Source organism: Thermobia domestica, chromosome 6 (assembly GCF_964235325.1).
Source record: "Thermobia domestica chromosome 6, izTheDome1.hap1.1, whole genome shotgun sequence".
Lineage (NCBI taxonomy): Eukaryota > Metazoa > Arthropoda > Insecta > Zygentoma > Lepismatidae > Thermobia > Thermobia domestica.
Genome location: NC_137459.1, coordinates 170959126 through 170980891, shown reverse-complemented (window position 1 = coordinate 170980891; position 21766 = coordinate 170959126). Strand labels below are relative to the sequence as shown.

The 21766-nt window shown below is 36.8% G+C and overlaps 1 protein-coding gene across 2 annotated transcripts in view; it reads left to right on the top strand.

Annotated features, from left to right (window-relative positions):
• Window positions 1-21766, top strand: part of Cerk (Ceramide kinase) — a 273545-nt gene that overhangs the window by 164620 nt on the left and 87159 nt on the right. For both annotated transcript variants that reach the window (XM_081762378.1, XM_081762377.1), the window contains exon 3: window positions 19265-19681. In XM_081762378.1, the coding sequence (XP_081618504.1) occupies window positions 19265-19681 (417 nt within the window). The remainder of the gene's footprint in view (window positions 1-19264; window positions 19682-21766) is intronic.

The window sequence follows — 21766 nt, the reverse complement described above, 5'->3', positions numbered from 1 at the left end:
CTTGAGAGAAAAAAAGGCGTATCTTTATTAAGTTTCTTTGTTAAATGAAACGTTTTCGATTTATAACTAACTGACATATAGAAAAAGTTATTTAATAATTTGTTTTTACTAATATGTGGGTATGTACTACAGAAATAAAGGAAATGCAGTTGCATTGTTTTTGTCTCAAATTACAGTTGTACACCGTTGCAGCAAATTTGATGAGGGCGAACAAAATTTATTATGTATGATTCCCAAACATTTTTTTCACTTGTATTTTGTTCTGGAGATCTCTTCATAAATGCATATTTGAAGCCAATTACAAAACTTAGTGTTTACCGAAGAACAAGATCGAAGAAAATACTTATAATTATATTTAAGCTATCAGTGCAATCCAAGGTTGAATTAACCCATGATGAGGGTTGTTACAATTTTCCCCAGTCCAAAAATACTCAGCGGGTGTTTTGTGGTAAAACCTACAACCCAGAATTAAAAAAGAACTCCAAAAATGTTCTTTATTTTAAAGTACATTTTTGGAGTTTTTTTTTTTTTTTAATTCTGGGATTTTATGTAGGTTTTACCACAAACACCCGCTAAGTATTTTTGGACTGGGGAAAATTCTAACAACGCTCATCAAAAAAAAAAAAAAAAAAAAAAAAAAGAATAAAGTTTTCGTGAAACATTTTTCTTAAATCATGGGGGCAGAGTAAATTCATTTTTTCATTCTTGGCAAATTCTAACCCCCAAGCATTTAATATACATATATTACTAGATAGGTTGTGTCAATTTTTTAAACGTAGATTTACAAGAATATCATTTTATCATATTAAGCATATGTATATACATGGAACATGGGATTGATTTGATCCATTTTACCCCCTTGTTTACAATCGACTTGAACTTCAAATGATATGCTTGTTTACTTTTTGGAGGGTGGGGGCAATGCGTACCGTGTAAATAAATTCACTTAAATCTTGAAGAGTTGAACAGACAGAGATACACACAAACATCAATCGAGTCGAATGGTAGACTTCCTTCAATAAATCAGAAGAAACACATTTGGAGCAGTAATCAGTTCAGCACAACTGAAAAATCATTTACTACATTAAAAATTTTATAAAAGCCAAAGTGAAAAAAATATTAATTATTACTTAAACAAATATTAACTATTTTAACGGAAACTTAACCAACTACAGAAGTTGCTCGCTGAAATGAGGTTTTACTTTTACTGAATCCAAAATGTGGCAAAAGATGGGAAAGAATTCTAAACAAAATTTTCATCTTGACTTCAAGATCAGTTGCATCAAGTTTTTGCGATAAAAAGTGGTGATATTATCCTGTCATTTTTCCTAAAGGAAGAGGTAAGAATTCCACTGGAGTCTCAAGAAACTATGGAATGCCTGTTAGGACAAATTCTACGATCTTATGATAAACTCCTGATAATTAACAGTGGGGAATAAGTTTTAAACAACTTATCAGTAATACATTAGGTAAATTATTATTTAACTGATATCAAAACAAATTTTAAATAAAATATATACTTGTTAAATTGATTTAATGTGTGTTAAATGTAGGAATACCTAGGTAAATGGTTTCTGTCTAGATATAAAAGTATTAATGCATTTTTATTGATGTATAACACAAATACAGGGTCTGTCAATGGTCTAGTGGTTAATGTGTGTGTCTTGAATGAACAAGGTCCTGAGTTCATTTCCGTGGAACACCGTCTGACTCACTTCAGTGACTCAGATCTCACTTTACGCAGTAGTTCTTGTCCTATAAAACTTTGCCACTAGAGAATACATAACTACAAATCAATCTGTATCATTCAGTGTCACTTTCTGTACTCATTATCTAGTGTTAGTGTTCCGTAGCAACGCAACTTACAGTTTCAGAATCATTGTCTTAACGACTATACTTATTTAAAACGACTCTCATGGTTTTGCGACGCCTGTGAGTGGTGCTGTAATCCAATTCCTTTAGATATAAGATAGAGTAAACTGTGGAAAGGCTCCTTCTATGCGATGTGATTTTGCACCATTCTCTTTGGATCAGCCCTTGCCCTAGATTCAAATTCCAGTGTGTTTTTGAGCGAATTCAAATATGTAGAACAGGCATATAAAACTAAGTGGGCGAAATAGTCATCAGTGTACAAAAGTGTGGTCAGACAAGATAAATTTACATCTTATTCTTTACCGATTTCAGCCCCAAGCAATGAGATAATTCGGAAACCTCAAAGCAAATTATGCCATATAGCGTCAAAATTGATTCTTACTCATCTTATATTGGAAAGTGAAATATAGTTAATATATTGATTCTTCTCTTCTGTTCGACTATTTTCGAGTTATGTTTGGAATGCAGTTACAATTAATTGTTTGTGTAAGACTGATTTGTTGAGAGACTTTCGTAGCTGAAATGATCGTTATATTCCATGTAGGAAATGTTGCTATGGTTTATATTCTTATTATAATAGATATTATTATTAGTAGTAGTACTGGTACAATAGTAGTAGAGGTTGATTTGAAGTTTAACATCCGTTTCAGTACCGAGGCTATATGAGATGTGGAACAACAGCTTAAAGTGGGATCCAAACCACATGAAAATCTTCCGGAAATTTAGCTCATGTCTCCGCGTCGAAGATGCGTACGCTAACCACATAACCAAAAGCGAACTTAGTAGCAGCAGTAATAGTTGTTGTTACCTAATGGGATATAAAATAAAAGACTGAATGAAGCCAATGACTTTAAAATAGGCAAGATGCAGGAACTGTTTACAGAATGATTTCGTAGGTATTCAGATTCAGTAATTTACTGTGTTATTGTTTTGCAAGCTGATGCGTGGCAGAGTGTCTACCTATTTATCAAAATAATTTAACAAAAAAAAATGCAATAACACTGGTTATCGGCTTATCAGAATGTAGTTGCTCTTGAACTGTCCGAGTAGTTGAATTTATAGAGCAGTAGGACTGAATCTCCATTCTGATTTCCCGGGCAACCAAGTGGAAAGAGATCGATTGACCAGTCTGTTACGTAAGAATGAGGAAGCATGCAACTCCTTGTGGCCATTGAATAAAATGCAAGCTACGCTCCTTCAAGTCTTAGGTCTCTTGAAATGAATATTTCATAAAACTAATCTGTAAACTGATCTTCAGACACAGTTCAGAATCACGCCAGGGTCTCAACATAGAAGTAAGTGCTTAAGTGATATTGCCAAAGGCAAAGTAAAAGGCAATCACGTAAAATGGCCGCGACATGAAAATTGTTTGATGAGATCTCAAAATTAAACGAAAAAAGAGTACTACATGTCTTGTTGATCGTTTAGACATAGGTGCATTTTTTTGTCATATTTATTGACTGTTTCCTCGATTTTTCTGATGTATTAACACAAATCTTTTCATTATACCCTTTTATTTTTTAATAAGAAAATGAATGGTAAAAGGCGAATGAAGTGATTCGGGTCATATATATATAATGGCCCACCATTATGCACCGAGGCGAAGGGAGACTGTAATGATGAGATAAATGATAATGATAGAAAAAAGAATGTGGGAGAAAACGCTAGATCCGGGGAAAACCCATGCTTACGGTGTTTGTCCAAAACAAATCTTATACCTACAGCGAGAGAATCTGTTCACTTTTTTTTAGTGAATAGCCCGCTGGCATGGTTGCATGGCTTGCCTTTAGGAAACAGTAATTTAAAATATAGCGTTTAGTAAATTATTTTGTGTTCTGGAATATGCAAGAACCTCGTCCGTTGCTGATTTGTGGTTTAGCTTAAGCTTGTAGGTGTAGGCCATGGCTGATCCCTAGTCCGTTCTGAGAAAAGGAGAGGCTCAAACCATTCTGCTCCCTCTCGGTTGAGAACGTTGGCGATTTGTATAAAAGAATTTGAGAGAATCGAAGCATTGCTTTGTGCTCTATTAATATCGCCCTTCCTCGTAGGGTGACATGGAATGGTAATGAACATTATTAGACGAAGTGATGAGATCCCATACCGGGGGAGATAAGAGGTCAGAAGAGGCTGTCAGCCTTCCAAACTGGTCAATAACGCGGACCATTGGTTCCAGGAGTATGCGTTGTACCTCACCACGGATATTGTTGAGGCTATTGTAGCTACAGGTACCGGAGCAGATGGACTACATCATCCATTCGGTACCGGTAATGTACGTTATACTTTTTCTGTAAAATGATGTTGACAGGTTTGTGAGCCTGTCGTCCCTACCGGTGGAGGGAATCTTTCGGGTTACCACCCAAATGGACGACGAAGACGTGCCCTTGGGACTAGAAGATGATTGGATGGGTGCTATCGTTGTGCCTCCTGCCGCCAGTTGAACGTCATGGAGGTAGGAAGAGTCACGATCAGAGTCCCCCCTGGGTTCGTCTAGGAATCCTGGTCAGGGACGGGCTCTGCTCGGCTGTGGCTATACCGTGGATTCGATAACTTGGGTCTATTTTACAAGGGGAGGTAAGCTTGCCTTATAATGCTCGGGTGCCATCCCGCGTATTGTGGCAGGCCTCTACTCGCCAGGAGGCTGGTAACAAAAGATGTGTGCAATTAAAGGACAACTTTAGGGAATTTCTTTTGTAGTCCCTTCTAAACATACCGTGCCAAGGATGTTATAAAATAGAGGATCTGCCCATATGTATCTTCATCCTATTAAATCAATGAAGCCAAAAAACAACCGAGCATCGGCACTTCTGATTGGCTACTCTCATTTCCGCCATTGTCTGATTGGCTACTTTCGTTTCCGCCAGGATTGTTGGCTCAAAACATTGCGATCTTATTGGATGGAGTGGGCAGAGTAAGGGTAGCGAAACTGACGTATGGCTTCAAGATTTTGTTGTGAGAGCAGATCCTCTATTTTATGACATCTCTACCGTGCACATGCATCTTGGTGTACTGGGAATTACGGACCGCCCATAAGTGTAAGGCTGGTCTTTCAAGAAGGTCATCTCCCAGTGAGTTATCGTGAAGAATGTGATAGACACTTTTAATACTGTAGGTGTAGAGTATACACTTTCTCTTCCGGAGAATCTGCCACACTGTATATTGCGAGGAATTAAGCTCTAGATTTGCATATGTAATGGACTTGGAGGCTTGGTTTGGTCCTGTACATCCAGCTCGAAGAGCTGTCCAGAGACAGCCTTTATCCCTGAGAAGAAACCCTGGAATATATATATTTTTTTTTCGAAAAATCGTTCTTGTATAGTCACAACGGATGAGACTCTTGAGTGTCCCAAAATACAAAATGATTACTCATGTTTACTTAACATTATATTTACAACTAATGTCTACGAGCGGTAAACTACAACTATGTGCAGGGACTACTCTTTCAAAAAGTCATGAAGAATTTTTCTCTCCCTCTTTCAAACAGTCTTGAAGAATCGTCACGATCCGTTTTTGCGTGGTTTGATGCAAATATGTAACTATCTCGTCAATTATCAAAATGTCTAGACCAAATTGTGTTGCAAATTTCAGAGATTCGTTCAGGATAATAGAAAGTTTTATGAATATAGCTCTTGATGAAGTGGCCTCTCCCAGATGTGGCTATATTACATCGAATAGTTGGTTGGTTGGTTCATTTGGTGTTTAACATCACTTCTTACCTTCCAGAATATACAAGATATTGATCTACAGCTTAATATGGTATGTGAACTGCATTAACCCGAGATTACTAACTCTATTTTTTACCTCTTATTACTAACTATGCGTAAAACTGACGCATACTTCCAAAAATGTGTTAAATATAAGGGAAAGTGGAATAATAATAAGATATTAATATTGAATGTATTTTATTGCATTACAATACTAACATAAACAACTTACTATGAGATATGCATAAGCAGTTTCTTTGATTTATGATCTACACTACATTACCATACAAAATTATGTGCTTAGTATAAAAGCTAATTTAATTTTATGCTGATATTACGTATACAAAATTTTCCACGAAAACAGAAATATTAGTCTTACATTGAAATGAAGATTTTCAGACTGTCCATACATTACCAGTTTCACTCACTCCTCACGATCATTTTAACAGTTTGGACAAAATTTCCTTTGATGCTCACCACATGTTGGCTTCTTGCATTTTGTAGTGAATCGCCGTTTCGAGTAATGACACAGAAAGCAGTATTTGCGGTTTCCTTTTCCAAAGACTGGCTCGGCTTGCTGTTCTTCTGTTATCCCCAAGAGCTTAGTTATTGTAACTTTAAGTTCTCTGCTTATAGATGGTGTAGCAAGGCGTTGCTCTTGCCAAGGTGCGAATTATCAATTGTTATGTTTCGGTTGGTATTTTTGACGCATTCGACAAGAGATTTTACAAAATATCTGGCAGCTTCTTCTCCAGGTGTGGTTCCCTTACCTAAGTAGGGTATAGCAGTGACCATGTATGTAGTTGAATTATCACAAAGCATGATAATTTTAATCCCATACTTATTTGATTTGTTTCTCATATAGACTCGAAATGGGCATCTACCACGGAACCCTAGTAACTGCTCATCTACAGTACAATATGAACTTGGGTTGTAAGTCGTTTCGCAATTAAACAAAAAAAATATCCCACACTGTCTTAATGGGAGCAAGTTTACTTTCAGCCCTCCTTTGTTCTCTTGTTGCTTTGTCATCAAATCTGAGACAATTTATTAAGAAATCAAACCTTTCACTCGACATCGAGCCCCGATATCTATCACCACAATATTCACTGTTAAATAAAAGTCTTGATGGCAAATGATTGTCCTTGAGCGCTGCAGACAGTATGAGGATTCCTATTAAGGCTTTAATTAAGTCCTTAGAGGTGTTTTTAATGGTAGCATTACTAAGTCGGTACTTCCTTCTTTTTGTTTCAATTTCTTCATTTGTTCTTGTCACTATCTCATTAATTACATCTTCTGTGAAAACAAATTAAAACACTCCTAAGGGCTGGGATTTACTTTCTTCGTAGGTCCAGGACAAATGTGAACTATATTTGTACTTGGAATTTTCCAATCGGATTCGGTGTCAGAAGTTTCCCATCGAAAGCCACATTTCCCTACTGATTCGTCTTCCTCAAGGCAAAGAACCGTTGAAGGACTCACTCCATCCAATTGTGTTGAACTTGAAGACTCGTCTTCTTTAGAAATTTTACTCTTCTTTACATTGCCACGAGTTTCTACACTTTGCTTCATTGATCGCTCTGCCTCACGAATATTCTCCACACTTATGTTTTCAGTTTCTGATTCATCGGTACGTAAGTCAGATCCACACCACTATCTTCAGACCAAAGTTGTTCTTCAAGACAATCCTCCTCGCTTCCATCACCGTCATCTATTTCATCAAGCATACTAATTATTCGTTCTTCCTCACTCATAGTCTTTCGGTAATCTAAAAAATTAAAAATGGAAAGGCCTCATAATTATAGCATTCTTTTCAACTCATGTGAGGATGTTGCGCCTGTTTTACGAAGAAAGATTCACTGTTAATCATATACTTGCATAAACATTACGTATTATTTATAACCCCTTAATACTAATCATGAGTAAACCATACGTACAACATTTTTCTATAAATACTAACCATGCGTAAAATCGACGCACTAACTTATAAATAAGCAGCTATTCCTAGCTGTCCCGCTGCAAAAATGAACCATCACTTGCACGAACAGACAGCCAAATGAACGGAGGTAGCACTGCTAAGAGGTTAGTAAACTGTAACATCAGGCTGGGAAACAACACTAAAATTTTAGTGACTATGCGTAAAATTTACGCAGTGTTAGTAATCTCGGGTTAACTTCTACTGAGAATCGAACCGCACCGTGTGGTAACCATATATCCATGAAATAATTCAAAGTTGGTTGGTAACTACACTCTTGAGGTATACACAGCTCATTTGTAATACACTTTGAGTTTATTGGAGTGTGAAAGTTCACGCTATGACCTACAACCGCTTGATTCAATGATATCCGTTAATCTAATACATTTTACGTATGCTACTGGACATTAAAAATGAAACACCAAGAAGAAGTTAGCAGCCTCAAATACGGCAGACATATATCTAGGGTACAAGAGTGAAATAATGTCATTTACCGCCCTGAATGATGTGTGAGAGTGCCGCGAGAGCCTATCAAAAAGTCCATCGCGGGAATCCACCAGAAACATTCAGAGCGATTCCGACATGACGGGGCAAACAGAGGATAATACGTTGCCTTTTTGAGGTATGGAAAGCCATGCGTCTATAACACGTTGATAAAGCTCATGAACTGTAGCTGTTGGTGGTCTCTGGTACTCAAGGCATTGTACATTCATGGATCAGACGTGTTCCAATGGCATAGGATTAGGAGAATGTACAGCGATGGAAACAATGGAACATCATACCCGAAAATATCATGTATGTATCCAGAATCTCTAAGACGACGTGCTCCGCGTGCGTTTGCGCGTTATTCTCCTGGAAATATAACCCTATGCAGGACTTTCAGTAAGGGTATTGCAACCAGGTCCAACTCACTGATGTACCGTTGACTGGTCGAAGATTCTCAATGCGCATTAGACGCGGTGGGGGATGAAACCTAACGTATCCTATGCAATAACGTCCGGTGCTGGACCAGTGTGACGGTGCAGAACATAGGCAAGAGCCAGCCTGTCACGGTACCACCAGATACATATGTACTCATCGTGATGCTGCAGACAGAAGCGGAATTCGTCCTATGCCATTTGACTTTCCATGCACGACATTTGCGGCACCACTGGATGCGCATGCATAGAAAATTCCCTCCAGAAATCCCTTCAATCAACTTTGGAACCCTCTGGAGTGACTCCGGGTAAAAGCACACAATCCAAATGTATCTCGAAAAATAATATATGGGATAAGACATGTGTGTACCAAGTTTTGTATTGATAGACAGAATAAATATGAGGGAAAAGCGTGTATTGGTGTACAAGCTTTTCCCTCATATTTATTCCAGAGGGAACTTTCCCGACATTCTCCCAATTTTCCCTGTTCAAGTACGTTATGTGCTCCAACACATAGCACCTCTGGTAAGCTTGTTTCATGCTGAAGAGAATGAACTATAAACCATGATTTTCCAATGAACAGTGTTGATGCAGTAGCTATTTCACTGCGAGTCTACGATTTTCTTTATACTAACAGGGCTAATGGGCCCCAGGGACTTACTCCGTTGTTCATGGCACCTAATTTTTTGTGCATGAACATATCTTTGTTATGTTTATCGAATGGATTAGGTTTGATTTGAATGTCCGGATGACACGTTCATGTCTGTTCCTTGTTGGTTAGGATCTGAATATAAACAGTTGGCCAGAATAATTTGATCTCACAAACGGTAGAAAAATGAATTAGAACTCTTCCTGTTTGGTAGATCGTATTGGCAATAGAATGTCTCTTGTCCTTGTAGAATACAAAGGCATAGTTTTTCTTTTTAGTGTACATTGGTATGTCGACTGTGATAAGTTTGTGTGGAACGCCTTTACGGGTGACAACACAGGAAGTATTAAAAGACTTACATTATATAATTAAGATAAACATAATTCACGATCAAATGAGAGAATGGAATTCCATGAGCGCCTATTGCTTGTAAAAGGATTTCCTCTTATATAATCAAGGGCATACATTTAATAATGTGTTTGTGCATAGGGAAACGCATTGTTTCAATCGTGAATGACTCATGCAAAGAGGCAGTATACTTAGTAAAGTATTTTCCTGATGGTAGCCATTTTGACAGAGTTTCGAGGGCTTCTTCCTTTCATTGACAACCATATGCCATTATGCAAATATCATAAATGTTTTCTCACACAGGCTGGTAATAACAGACTAATCCTTCAAGTAAAATTATTCTATATAAAAATGAAAGTGTGTTTGTCCAGTATAGAAACCCACACCGTTGGCTTGCCATACTTCAAAGTAATTTTAGAAAATGTTGTTTTTATTTAAACTTTTGCATTAGTATAGTTGTAAATTATACGTATATTCTTAAGTTACAAGTAGTAATGCAACGTTCCGCCCCTTATTATTAAAGTCATTTTATGTACAGTATTATCCATGGTAAGACACAAATGGAATCTCTGGGCTACTGAACTTGAAGAGATTACTTGTTTCACAAATAGACTACCAAAATTGCTTAACTTACAATATTTCTCCAGTTCATTTTCAATATCTTCTCAGTATAATAAAGATTAGTTTTAAATAATATATACAGTAAATGCATTTTAAAAGTAGTCTCGAGCAGCAGCAACGCATACTCCTCTCCCCTCCGTCTTCTGCCTTCTTCCCTTTCCCTACCACTTCGGCAACTTCAAGACTCTACCCTTTCTAACCCACTTCATTCCAAATGTAAGAATGGAGAAGCAAAGGTACAAAAAATACACAAACATTTTAGTAACAATACGTACCGGGGCCGGTTTTAAAATATGCGCACTGTACTTGCTACTGAATTTGATTTATGCGCCCAAATAAACATATCTCCTAGCGATACTTCTTTACAGAAACGGATTTCCCTATTATTCCTCCAGTATATTATAATTCGGACATCAGCAGAGCTTTCTTGTGGATAGCATGCGGGAGAACCAGGTTCGATTCCCGGCGAGAGCTCATATTATTCAAATCCCTTGTTAAGCTGTAGGTTCACGTCTCCTATAGCCTCGCTGCTGAAAGGGCGCTAAACTCAACTCAACAACCTGAACACTGAGCACGTATTTCTATAGTAGCATTTATAACTAATATATTTACTGTATACAATTGCTACAAGAGCTAGTAGTAATTCAAAGTTGTGTCATCTATGTTCAATGGTCACCCTCATTTATAGACAAATAATCAAATCCAATCGATGTCCATTACTGAAATATCTTACTATCAAATAATACCTTCAACAAAGTGAGCACCTTCAGTCTAGAATCAATATTAATATAGGAAAACCATGCCCACGAACAAATTTAACGTCGATTGAAAGCAGGGAATTCGTATTATTATTCAGTTTAAATTCTTTTGTCTTTGTGAATTCTATTGAAGAATTTGAAGCTTAAAATATATAAAATAAAAAGTATTGCTGTCTGCTTTATAGTTGAGAAACATAGGCGCTTACTTTGAGAGAATAACGAAGACTGAAAGTAAAATAAAAGCGCAAACTTGAAAATAAAAATCTTGAGGCGAATAGTTGAACTCAAGAGGGGCGTGAATGGCAAATGACGGGAACTTCAAACGAGAGACCTGCATAATTTATACCGTTTACCAAACATTGTTAATGTCATGAAGTCTACGAGGCTCAGGTAGGTAGATCATGTACCCAGAATGGAAGAAAGCAGAAACGGGGATGGGTTCGTGATTTTAACTGGGAAACAAATGGGAAAGAGGGTAAGATCTAGGCACAGATGTAACAAAATTAGGATTTAAAAAAGAGAGAGAGAAAGAAAGAACATATAGTAGAAACTGAATCCAGTTGATTAAGGACATACGTCAGTAGAGATCTTTTGTGAATGTGGCACTGACCCTTCGGGTTTCATAGGCCGTATATTTATAAGGCTGAGACATGAGTCTTGCAATATTTCTTCAAACTAAAGAGTAGGCGCATGTATACGCCATGATCAATCGTAAGTATAAGGTCAAACTGACCCAGGAGGTAGTGTAGAAATCGGACTATTTAACACGGAGGCTCCTTCAGTGTCTTCAGTTAGTTTTTACTGGCAATGACGATGAATGCTCAACAATGTCGAATGTGTGAATTGTTACTGTATAAGTTCAAACTTGGTCATAACGCTGCGGCAGCAACCCAAAACATTTGTCGTGCGAAAAGGAAAGGTGCAGTGAACCACAGCACAGCAAGTCGTTGGTTCCAGAAATATCGTGCAGATTGTAAAAGCAAGATTCGATCAGCCCAGGGTAACAGATTCTGAGGTCATACGACACGACATTGAGGAAAATCCATCCACTAGCACACGACGATTGTCAAACGAAATTGGCATGTCTCAGTCCGCTGTAATGCGTCACTTTGACGAACCCGGGAAAACCATTAGTAGCTGTTGCACTGTACCATATGAATTGACCATAGCTTAGGAACAGAGAGTGAATGTGTGCCGACAACTGCTACAAAATTCACATAATGTGAATTTCTTGAATCGGATTGTCACATGCGACGAAAAGTGTGTATATTTTGAAATCCCAATGTGCAAACGCAATGGTTAAGTTAGGACCAACCTCCAGAACCGGCCATCAAACAAAGACTGTTTCGAGCATAAAATCATCCTTTGTGTGTGTGTGAAGCTACAAGAAGTAAGTCACTTCGAGTTTGTTTCAAACCGTCGTACCATCAATGATGATCTTTACTCTGAGCAATTGAAGCAGATGTATGCTACACCAAAATTATCCTGCATTGTTGGACCGAAAGCGCGCCCTGCTGCAACTTCATAACATAAAACCACACTTGACTCGAGAAATGCAACAAAAAATTTACGAACTTAATGAAATTGAACTGTTGCACACCCGGCATATTTCTAAAATCACGATGCTTCACCAAGCGGCAGGAAGCGAAAACAGGAGTGACTTCAATTCTTTGCCTCTCACAAGGGAAGAGAGTGAGACTATATATCGAAGTGGAAGATGGTTTATACACCAATCGAAAGCACTAATGACACCTATTACAAAACTGTAATATAAATTTTCCGAATGCATATACTGTGAAAGTTATATGAATATACAGGGTGTCCAGAAAAAATATTTCCACCTCTAGAAATCACAAACGGACAGATGCCAAAACAGGAAAGCACGTGCTTAATCATTTTAAAAGTACAACGTATCAAAGCAAAAAGTGTTGTTCCAGGGCCACCCGCAGGGTCCCAGGCGGGATCCAACTCAAAAATTGCAAATAATAAGAAAATCGAGTAGCATATCGTTGGAAAGCTGTTGGGAAATGAAAGAAGACGGAACAACTTTCGACTCTCTAAACTTACCCTGTGTAAATGGCGGCCGGTCAAAATGTTCTCAAAAACTTCATTGTAAAATCTATGGCCAACCCCTAAATCTGAAATCGTGAGAAAGATGTCAAGAAGGGAGAACACGTGTGTCATCATTTCAAAATTATAATCATTGAAAGTAAAAATATTTGTTCCAGGATCCTTTACAAGGTCCCACACGGGGTCCTACTCAAAATTTTCAAATGACAAGGGATGTCAAGTAGCATATGGTTGGAAAACTGTTGGGAAAGGAAAAAGACAGAACAAGTCTTGATTTTCTAAAATTACCCTGTGCAAAATGACGGTCGGGCAAAATGTGCATCCTCATTTCGATTCTCCGAGCGCATTCGCTTTCCTTTTTGCAATCTGCACTTGTTGCCATTGTGAGATACTTGCACGTATTCGCTGTTCCTAATGCAGTTCTATACTCAAAGACGTCAAATATTATTTCTCTTCTTTATTTCTCAATTTTCTTTTATTTTTATACTTCTTTATTTATTTAGATATTGCTGGGCCCAAAGAGCAAAATCTCACAGTAGAGCATTTCCTTTATTTACGTAGACTGCAAGAATTCATGAGATAGAAGAAGGCAATCTAGCATAATTGATGTCCGGTCGTTTAGAGGGGCTGATTGTGACTATGTGAAAACAAACTAAAACCCGACTACAGAAAGAATTAAAACGCAAGATGCTTGCAAAGTATTATCGTAAAGCGCCCAGACTTGTTCCAACTATTTCATTTAACAACGGCTTTCAAACGAAATGCCCTCATTCTCTTTTGAAAATTTTGAGTAGGACCTCGTGTGGGGACCCTGTGAAGGATCCTGGGACAAATATTTTTACTTTCAATCATTGTGCTTTTGAAATGATGACACATGTGTTCTCCCGTTTTCACACCTGTCTCACCATTTTACGATGAAGTTTTTGAGAACATTTTGACCGGCCGCCATTTTACACAAGGTAAGTTTAGAGAGTCGAAAGTTGTTCCGTCTTCTTTCATTTCCCAACAGCTTTCCAACGATATGCTACTTGATTTTCTTATTATTTGCAATTTTTGAGTTGGACCCCGCCTGGGACCCTGCGGGTGGCCCTGGAACAACACTTTTTGCTTTGATACGTTGTACTTTTAAAATGATTAAGCACGTGCTTTCCTGTTTTGGCATCTGTCTTACCGTTTGCGATTTCTAGAGGTGGAAATGTTTTTTTCTGGACACCCTGTATATTCATATAGCTCGCACAGTATTTGCATTCGGAAAATTTATATTACAGTTTCGTAGTAGGTGTCATTAGTGCTTTCGATTGGTGTATAAATCATCTTCCACTTCGATATAAAATCTCCCTCTCTTCCCTTGTCAGAGCAAGATGTATCGACGTGGATTTGAGAAACTAGTATGAAGTTGGAAATGAAATGAAATCCTTGAGTTTTACGCCCCACGATTATGGACGGCTAAAGGAGACGGTGATGATGAGTAATGAATGAAATGGTGGAATGAAGAAAGTGGGAGGAAACGGGAGAACCCCTAGAAAACCCACGCACACGGTGTTTGTCCACCATAAAGTTCACTTGGCGGGGGCTGGGATCGAACCCGGGACCCCAAGCACCAGAGGTGAACGCTCTACCACTGAGCCACCGCAGCCCCTAGTATGAAGTTGGGTGCAGACAGTCCAACACGAGGGTATATACCTTGAACGTTAACCTCGTTTCATTGTACTGTAATAATATGATTCAACCTTATAGTTAGTTAGTTATTAAGACCAGCAGTGTCACAAAAGTATCTATAATATTCAAATGTTATAGTAAAATAGAAATTGTCCTACGTTGTAACGGTTTCAACAGCTGAACATGTAACATTAAAAAAAAAAAACAGATAAATAGTTTGTGTGATGAGACACGGAAAATTTATTTGGTTGACTGACGACATTTTAAAGTAAAGCATGTGACAGAGAAAAAGCAAAAACGCGAGCGAATAAGTAAAAAGGGTGAACGAAATGGAAATAAATAAAAGTTTACGTAATGAACTGGAAATTTTGCCGACGTACTTGCATTTATGTCAGTGAAAAAGCCTCAGTGATAGACAAATTACATGAAGCATTCTATGTTTTGATTTCAGCTCTCACGGATATACTTAATATTCTGTAGGAGTATCGTGTGATAGGGAAATTGTTTCGTGTCTTTGACGTTCATGTTGTGTGATTTTCATCGTCCTCTATCTCTTTGTTTATCATTTTTTGCTATCGTAGTGTAATAATATCGAAACTTACTATTCCTGAAACGAACTACAAATTTTCTTTTAAAGTAAACATGTAACTTAACGTTGTAATAAATTTACTATAGCTCATATGGACTAACATGTATCTCTTGTTTGGAAATATCAAAATATGAATACAAATGTATTTATCTCTATTACTAGTGTTTGCAGTGCTTCGCCCGTTACTCTTTAAATATACGAGGTGCATACAAAATTACGTATCGTTTTGCTATAACTCGCGCATTTTTCAATTTTAGAGTTACATACTTCTGTCACTTTTCAACACAGCTCTTATCTATATCTACGTACAATTATTACCTTTATATTCTGCTATCAAAAACATCTCAGAAATCCTTTTCAGGGATATGTGTTAGACTGGAAAATTACACTTCGGATTGTCCAGTGAACATGGAGATGTGCTTATATTTTCCAGTGATAATACACATTGAATACCTCTAATGCACATATTTCTGTCTATAAGTAAAATTTTTATTTATTGTTATGATGCAGTAACAGTTTAGCTACTTTTATCAGATTCCCAAGAAAAATCTTCTCCAGAAAATGTACTTGGATAGTTGGAATATACCATATCTGGTCAACACGTGGTCTAACGTGTTCTTTGCGTAGATGGTTTCCCAAAACTCTTCCAAACCACTACGTGCCATAATGGTTCCAACTTCACCGAGAAATGGCATAACGACGGCAAAAGTGCAAAACCTCGTAACTCATCAAAACCAAACTTTTCAGGAGGGCAATAAAACCATTCTGCTTTTACCATGCGATACCAAGAAATGCGATATAATATTTTAAAAAGTTAGTTTTTGTCGTTTTTTAAAATTGGGTTTTCGTTCACGAGCTTTTGCACACACGTAGATTTAGATGTGGGTAATTTAACGCAGCCAAAATCTAAAATTCCATAAAAAAAAAAAAGAGAGAGAGAGAGAGAGAGATACGAGGTTTTGCACTTTCGCCGTCGATAAATAGATTAAAGCCACCAAGGCTTACGGTCACACATGAGAAAGGGCTGTCTTCTTCTGGGGCTAGAACCATGTCTATGATGTTAGCGTACGGCGGCTAATAAACAGATGTAAACTAGGATTTCTAAAATCTATTTTTATACATTACTCCGCTGCGTTTGCGAGGCAGATACAAGTTGCACTTAAGCTTCATGGGACAAGATTCACTAAAGTGAAAGGCGAAACGAGCGCTAATATCTTTACATTCAGATACATACCGCCTATCTTTCATGTTTATACACGGTGTTCTAATAATAATAATAATAATAATAATAATTTGTAGTAGAAGTAGTAACATTGATAATAATAAATGTATAGTCTATGTGGAATAATTCAAGAGAGTACTTGAAACTACATACAGGATTTAGCTCGATTTGGCTCGTTTTGGCTCGACTCGAAACTCGAGCAAAATTCGAGTCGAGTTTTGAGTCGAGTTGAAGGAAATTTTTCGAGCTAAAAGATGTCTGTTTCCACTCGAGTTGAGTTTCAAAGAAAACTCGCTCGAACTCGCTTGTGCCCATCCCTAAATAGAAGTTTCTCCGTTTCCTAGAAAAAGTTTTCAGATTAGCGCTGGGGGAGGGGATGTCCAAGATAGAGATATGTATAAGTTGAGAGCTTATACTGTACTATCATTTTGTGGCGGAGGAACACTTTTTTTTACTCATCCGTTCAAATTATCTTTTAATGTGGCACACTATATATAAATATATGCAGCATTTTTTGAATATCCAGTGAATGTTAATTTTTTATGTGTCTGTTAAACTTACACTTGGTGCCAAAAGTCATGAAATAGCGTGGAGAACCAGTTGACGCCGCGGGAACATTGTGGAAAACCAGTTAAACGGTGTGAAGCAGATTCAGTGCTGGCAGATGGACTCGTGAGTGCAATGAAACGTAGTGTACTGTAACTATAGTAATCCGACGGGAATTACCAACTTTTAAGCGCGGGATGATAGTTGATGCTAAACAGTGTTCGAAGTGGAAATAAAGCAGAAGCGGTATGTTTTATCACGATTTTCACTCGACATACGGCCATCCAAATGTTGAAAAACAGTGAGGGTATGTTGCCTAAAACATCACATTTCTGTTCACATAATCACTGAAAATGAGAGATTCTATTTAGTTCCATCAGCAACAATTTTCTGAAAAAAAAATAAAAAATACCCTCTTATGTGGCACACGAAAATGCTAAAAAAAAAAAAGAGTCTTTATATTAACAATTTTCTGCGGGAAAACTCCCGGACCCCCACTTGAATGAGGGATACTTCAAACCCCAATAATCTCCGCTACCACAGCACACAACAACTCAATCCGCCCATGATCAAAACGTGACATTTATATGAATTAAAACAAGAAGATGTAACGTTAATTCTTTCGTCAAGTACGTTACATTCCCTGATTCTAAATGTTTATACAGTTCACAAGATTATCTAGAATAACACAACGCAATTATACACTTTCAAGTATATATTATTATCTTTCAACATATATCTCATTTGTCACATTAAAATATTATACATTCAGTGTACACAAGATGGTTCTTCGTTACATCTATCTTTTTTCAGTTACCATAACAACGACATTAAACAGATAAGCAAGTCGTCATAGCAACCAAATTAAGAAAATCTCTCGATAGAATACAAATATTTAAATTATTTCTTTCTATGTCTTCTTCTTCTTCTTCTTAAGTGCTTGTGCTTTTAAAATAACACTTTTGTCAGAAAATATAAACAATACTTAGAAAGAATATACAAAAATATACATTACCGTTCTAAAGACACACATACATACGAAAGAAACAATTCATTATGGCACAAAGACGTCTCATTTTAAAAACAAAACATAGAAAAAAAAGAAAAAATGTCGGTGTTGTCAACTTAGAAATTATTTCTACATAAGAAATAAAATCTTTGACGTGCAAAGCTATTTGTCAATTACTGTGTATAAAAGTGGATTTACTAAAGGTATATTATCATCCACTTTCCAGTGGCGGTATGTCTTGATCACTGAAAAACCAGAGGCGGTATGACATACCACCGCATACCATTTCACTTCGACCACTGGTGCTAAACGAATAGGGCATTCGATTTAGAAGGTTGTTCGGATATCAAACTTTTATCGGCTTCACTGTGTCAAGGGTGGACTGTGAGCTCTGCATTGGAGGCATTGCGACTCTTCAGGTAAATTGCAGTCCCCCCCCCCGCGTGTGCTGAATGACTGCGACCTTTGAAAAAAAAGTCAAATTTTAAATTCCTTGTAACTTTGTTCATATTTATTTGATATCCGTCATAACAGGTCATGGTATTAGACACTAAAGTACTTTAGATGGATATTGGCCCGTTTGTCTCACTTGCGTTGTTATTGATGTAGAGGCCACCAAGATTTGGATGTTTCTGAGACTGTAGCATCTTTAGTTTGCAACACTGAATAATAAATGGAACATTGAAAGTTTCTGCTTAACATATAAATGATGAGAATGAGTAAAAATAGTGGAATAGAAAAGTGAATGGAAATGTGAGAATCCCGAGAAAACCCACGCACACGGTGTTTGTCCACCACAAAACCCATTTGACTTGAGTTGAAGTGGAACCGGGGACCGCATGCTTCAGAAATGAACGATCTACCACTGAGCCACCACGGTTGGAACTCTTGTGGTTTGGATTTCACCGTGAACTGTAGGTCTACGTTTCTTGATATAGACTTGATGCTAAACTCTAAACCTATTATTATTATTATTATTATTATTATTATTATTATTATTATTATTATTATTATTATTATTATTATTATTATTAGTTTTTCCCTTATGTATAAAAAATGTAAGACTTTGATGATAATTCATCTTCGAAATGATGTTCAATTATTTCTTGCATACTCCTAGTATGCACTAAAAATGTAACAGCGCCATTTGACACATTTTCAATTGTCACAAGTATTTTAATGCATTGTAAATATGTCTTGTAATGTTTTTTTTTTTTGTTTTTTTTTTTTTTTTGGATGAACCATTTCTTGATTTTACATATATTTTGTGCTATCGGTTGTAAATATATTCCTTGTGTACTAATAACTACTTGTTGTTTTTCTTTTAGGACTGACTGCTAGGCCTAAAAGGTTGCTTGTGTTCGTAAACCCGTTTGGTGGTAAGAAAAAAGGCCTTAAGATTTATGAGAAGAAAGTAAGTCCGTTATTTGCGTTGGCTGGCATAGAAACGAATGTGATTGTGACACAACGAGTGAACCATGCGCGAGATATGATAATGGCATGCTCTTTCGACAATTTTGATGGTATAGTTTGTGTGGGAGGCGATGGAACTGTTTCTGAAGTGTTCAATGGATTGGTGATAAGAACTGCTAAGGATTTAGGGATTGACCATAATGATCCGGAAGCCAGATTGCCATCCCCAAAGTTGAGGGTTGGGATTGTCCCAGGTGGCAGCACTTGCACTTTAGCGTATTGTTTACATGGTACTACTGATGTTGAAACAAGTGTGCTTCACATAGCATTAGGTAAGTACTTTATTTTCAATAGCTTCATTAAGCTCAAGAGGGTCTGTGCCTTTTTGTAGACTTGCAGTAAAAGAAAAGTGTTTTGCCTAGCCGCACACTGACCACAGGATAAAACAGTCGAGTCGAGGAAAAATACAACAGATCCTCGTACCGCATTTTCACTCGAGCACGTCATGAACAAACCACTCTCCAGTGTTGTAATTGAGACACATGGTCGATGCACTCTGGCCTTTCTTTCTCTCTCGGCATCCTCTCCTGCCTATTTCTGCCTTGACTTGGCTGTCCTGACTTTGTTAAGTGTGCGAGAGGCCTTAATGTCTCCTTGTTGGATTGTAAGAAGAAAATTCGTATTTAAACTCTAATATTAAACTAATGTCTCAAATCGAAAACAAATTTGCATACCCAATAAAAGAAAGTATGTACTTAAATAATTTTTGTTATTTGTTTCACTATTATCAATCTACTTATTGACTAATATTCAGAAGAAATGGAACACATAGCTCTGAACCACATTTTTATAATTTTTATAATGTTACGACTTACAGTTTTATAACTAGAGACCGAATGTTAGGCAAAATCCTTATTTCTTAGTGTTGGAGGTATGATAAAAATTGAACGCACTGAAGTTCGTTCCATTGAGAATTTATTTTGGCCTTTTTCCTGTCTATGTTGCCTATATTATAGCTTAAATACATATTGTTTTCTCTTCTTTGATTTTTTTAATTGAAGACTACACTGGAATAATTACATAATCTCATGTTCACTAAAGTTCTATGTCGCTTCCTACCAATATTTAAACAAAAAAAATAACTTTGTCCTGATCAGGATCAAGCTCCACCCATGAAAAGAAAAGCATCGCAAGAAATTTGAGCTACTTATTGCGGTTGATATGGACTTGGACAAATTAAAGCGAGTTAGGCAAGTGCTCAAAGGTAAAAACTATAGTCCACCAATCGACATTTTCTTGCGTGTTTTGAATATACTCCCATTACGTACTCAAAAATAGAAAGGATTTGTAGATTTTGAAAAGTGTGTTGTACAATGAAAGTCATTACTTCAAAACTTCAAAAAATACCTCACTGTCGTGTAAATTGCAATTAATGATTCCTTAGGATGGTTTACCACAATGTCTTAAATTAAAATGTACTTAATTTATCTATTTGTTTAAGACAGACCAATAATTAATTCTTTCTTTAGGTGAAGTGATAAAAGGCTGGAAAGAATTTATTCATTAGATAAACACGGAAAGAATTTTACGCTTCTTTCTCTAGAATCAGATGTTCCCTACAAACAACAATCAGGTCATTTCTAAATTATTTGAACTCTATGTATTGCTTAATTTTATTAGATATTTATCGTCATTATTATGAGTTATTTTTTTTTTTAGTTCGTGTTTCATCGCCCAATTTTAAAGTATAAGTCCCCATTTTCCATGTTTTTAATACTTGAATATCCTGTCTTTAATCTTTAAAAATATTGTTCTTCGTCTCGTATTAAGAAATGGAATATGGGAGTTCTTGAACCAACAATATCATCAAAATGAGTGTTAGATTTTCTTTCAGAAATTTATCATTATGAAATTGTTCGAAATCATGAAAATGTAAGTTTTTCGTTGTTGTTTCATTTTTGACTCTTTTACGAGTTTAAATTTATCTCAAGTACAAAATCATTTTCTCGAATTTCTCGAAGAAAGACAATAGCCTATATTAATTTTAAAATGTGATTAATTAATTTACTTTTTGTTTCGGAAACTTGTTTCACTTAGACGACTCATCTATAGTTAAGTCATAATGCACATTGACAGTACTTCATGTGTTCCGTGGGTTATCTCGGTGTACTCCTGTTTCCTCCCACATTTCATTCTACCAATTATTCCATAATTATTCACTTGCTATAATCATTCGTCTCCCTTAAACTAAAGGACATAATTGTGGGACGTTAAACTGAAGGATTTTATTTCATTTTTGACATGACTTCAGTTCTGCATTTTCGTTGTGCTTTGTCATCAGATCTCACAAGTAAACCTTACGTTTGGGTGAATCGAGTTGCTGACTGAGACACATATGAGAAAGTAGTACTAAATGT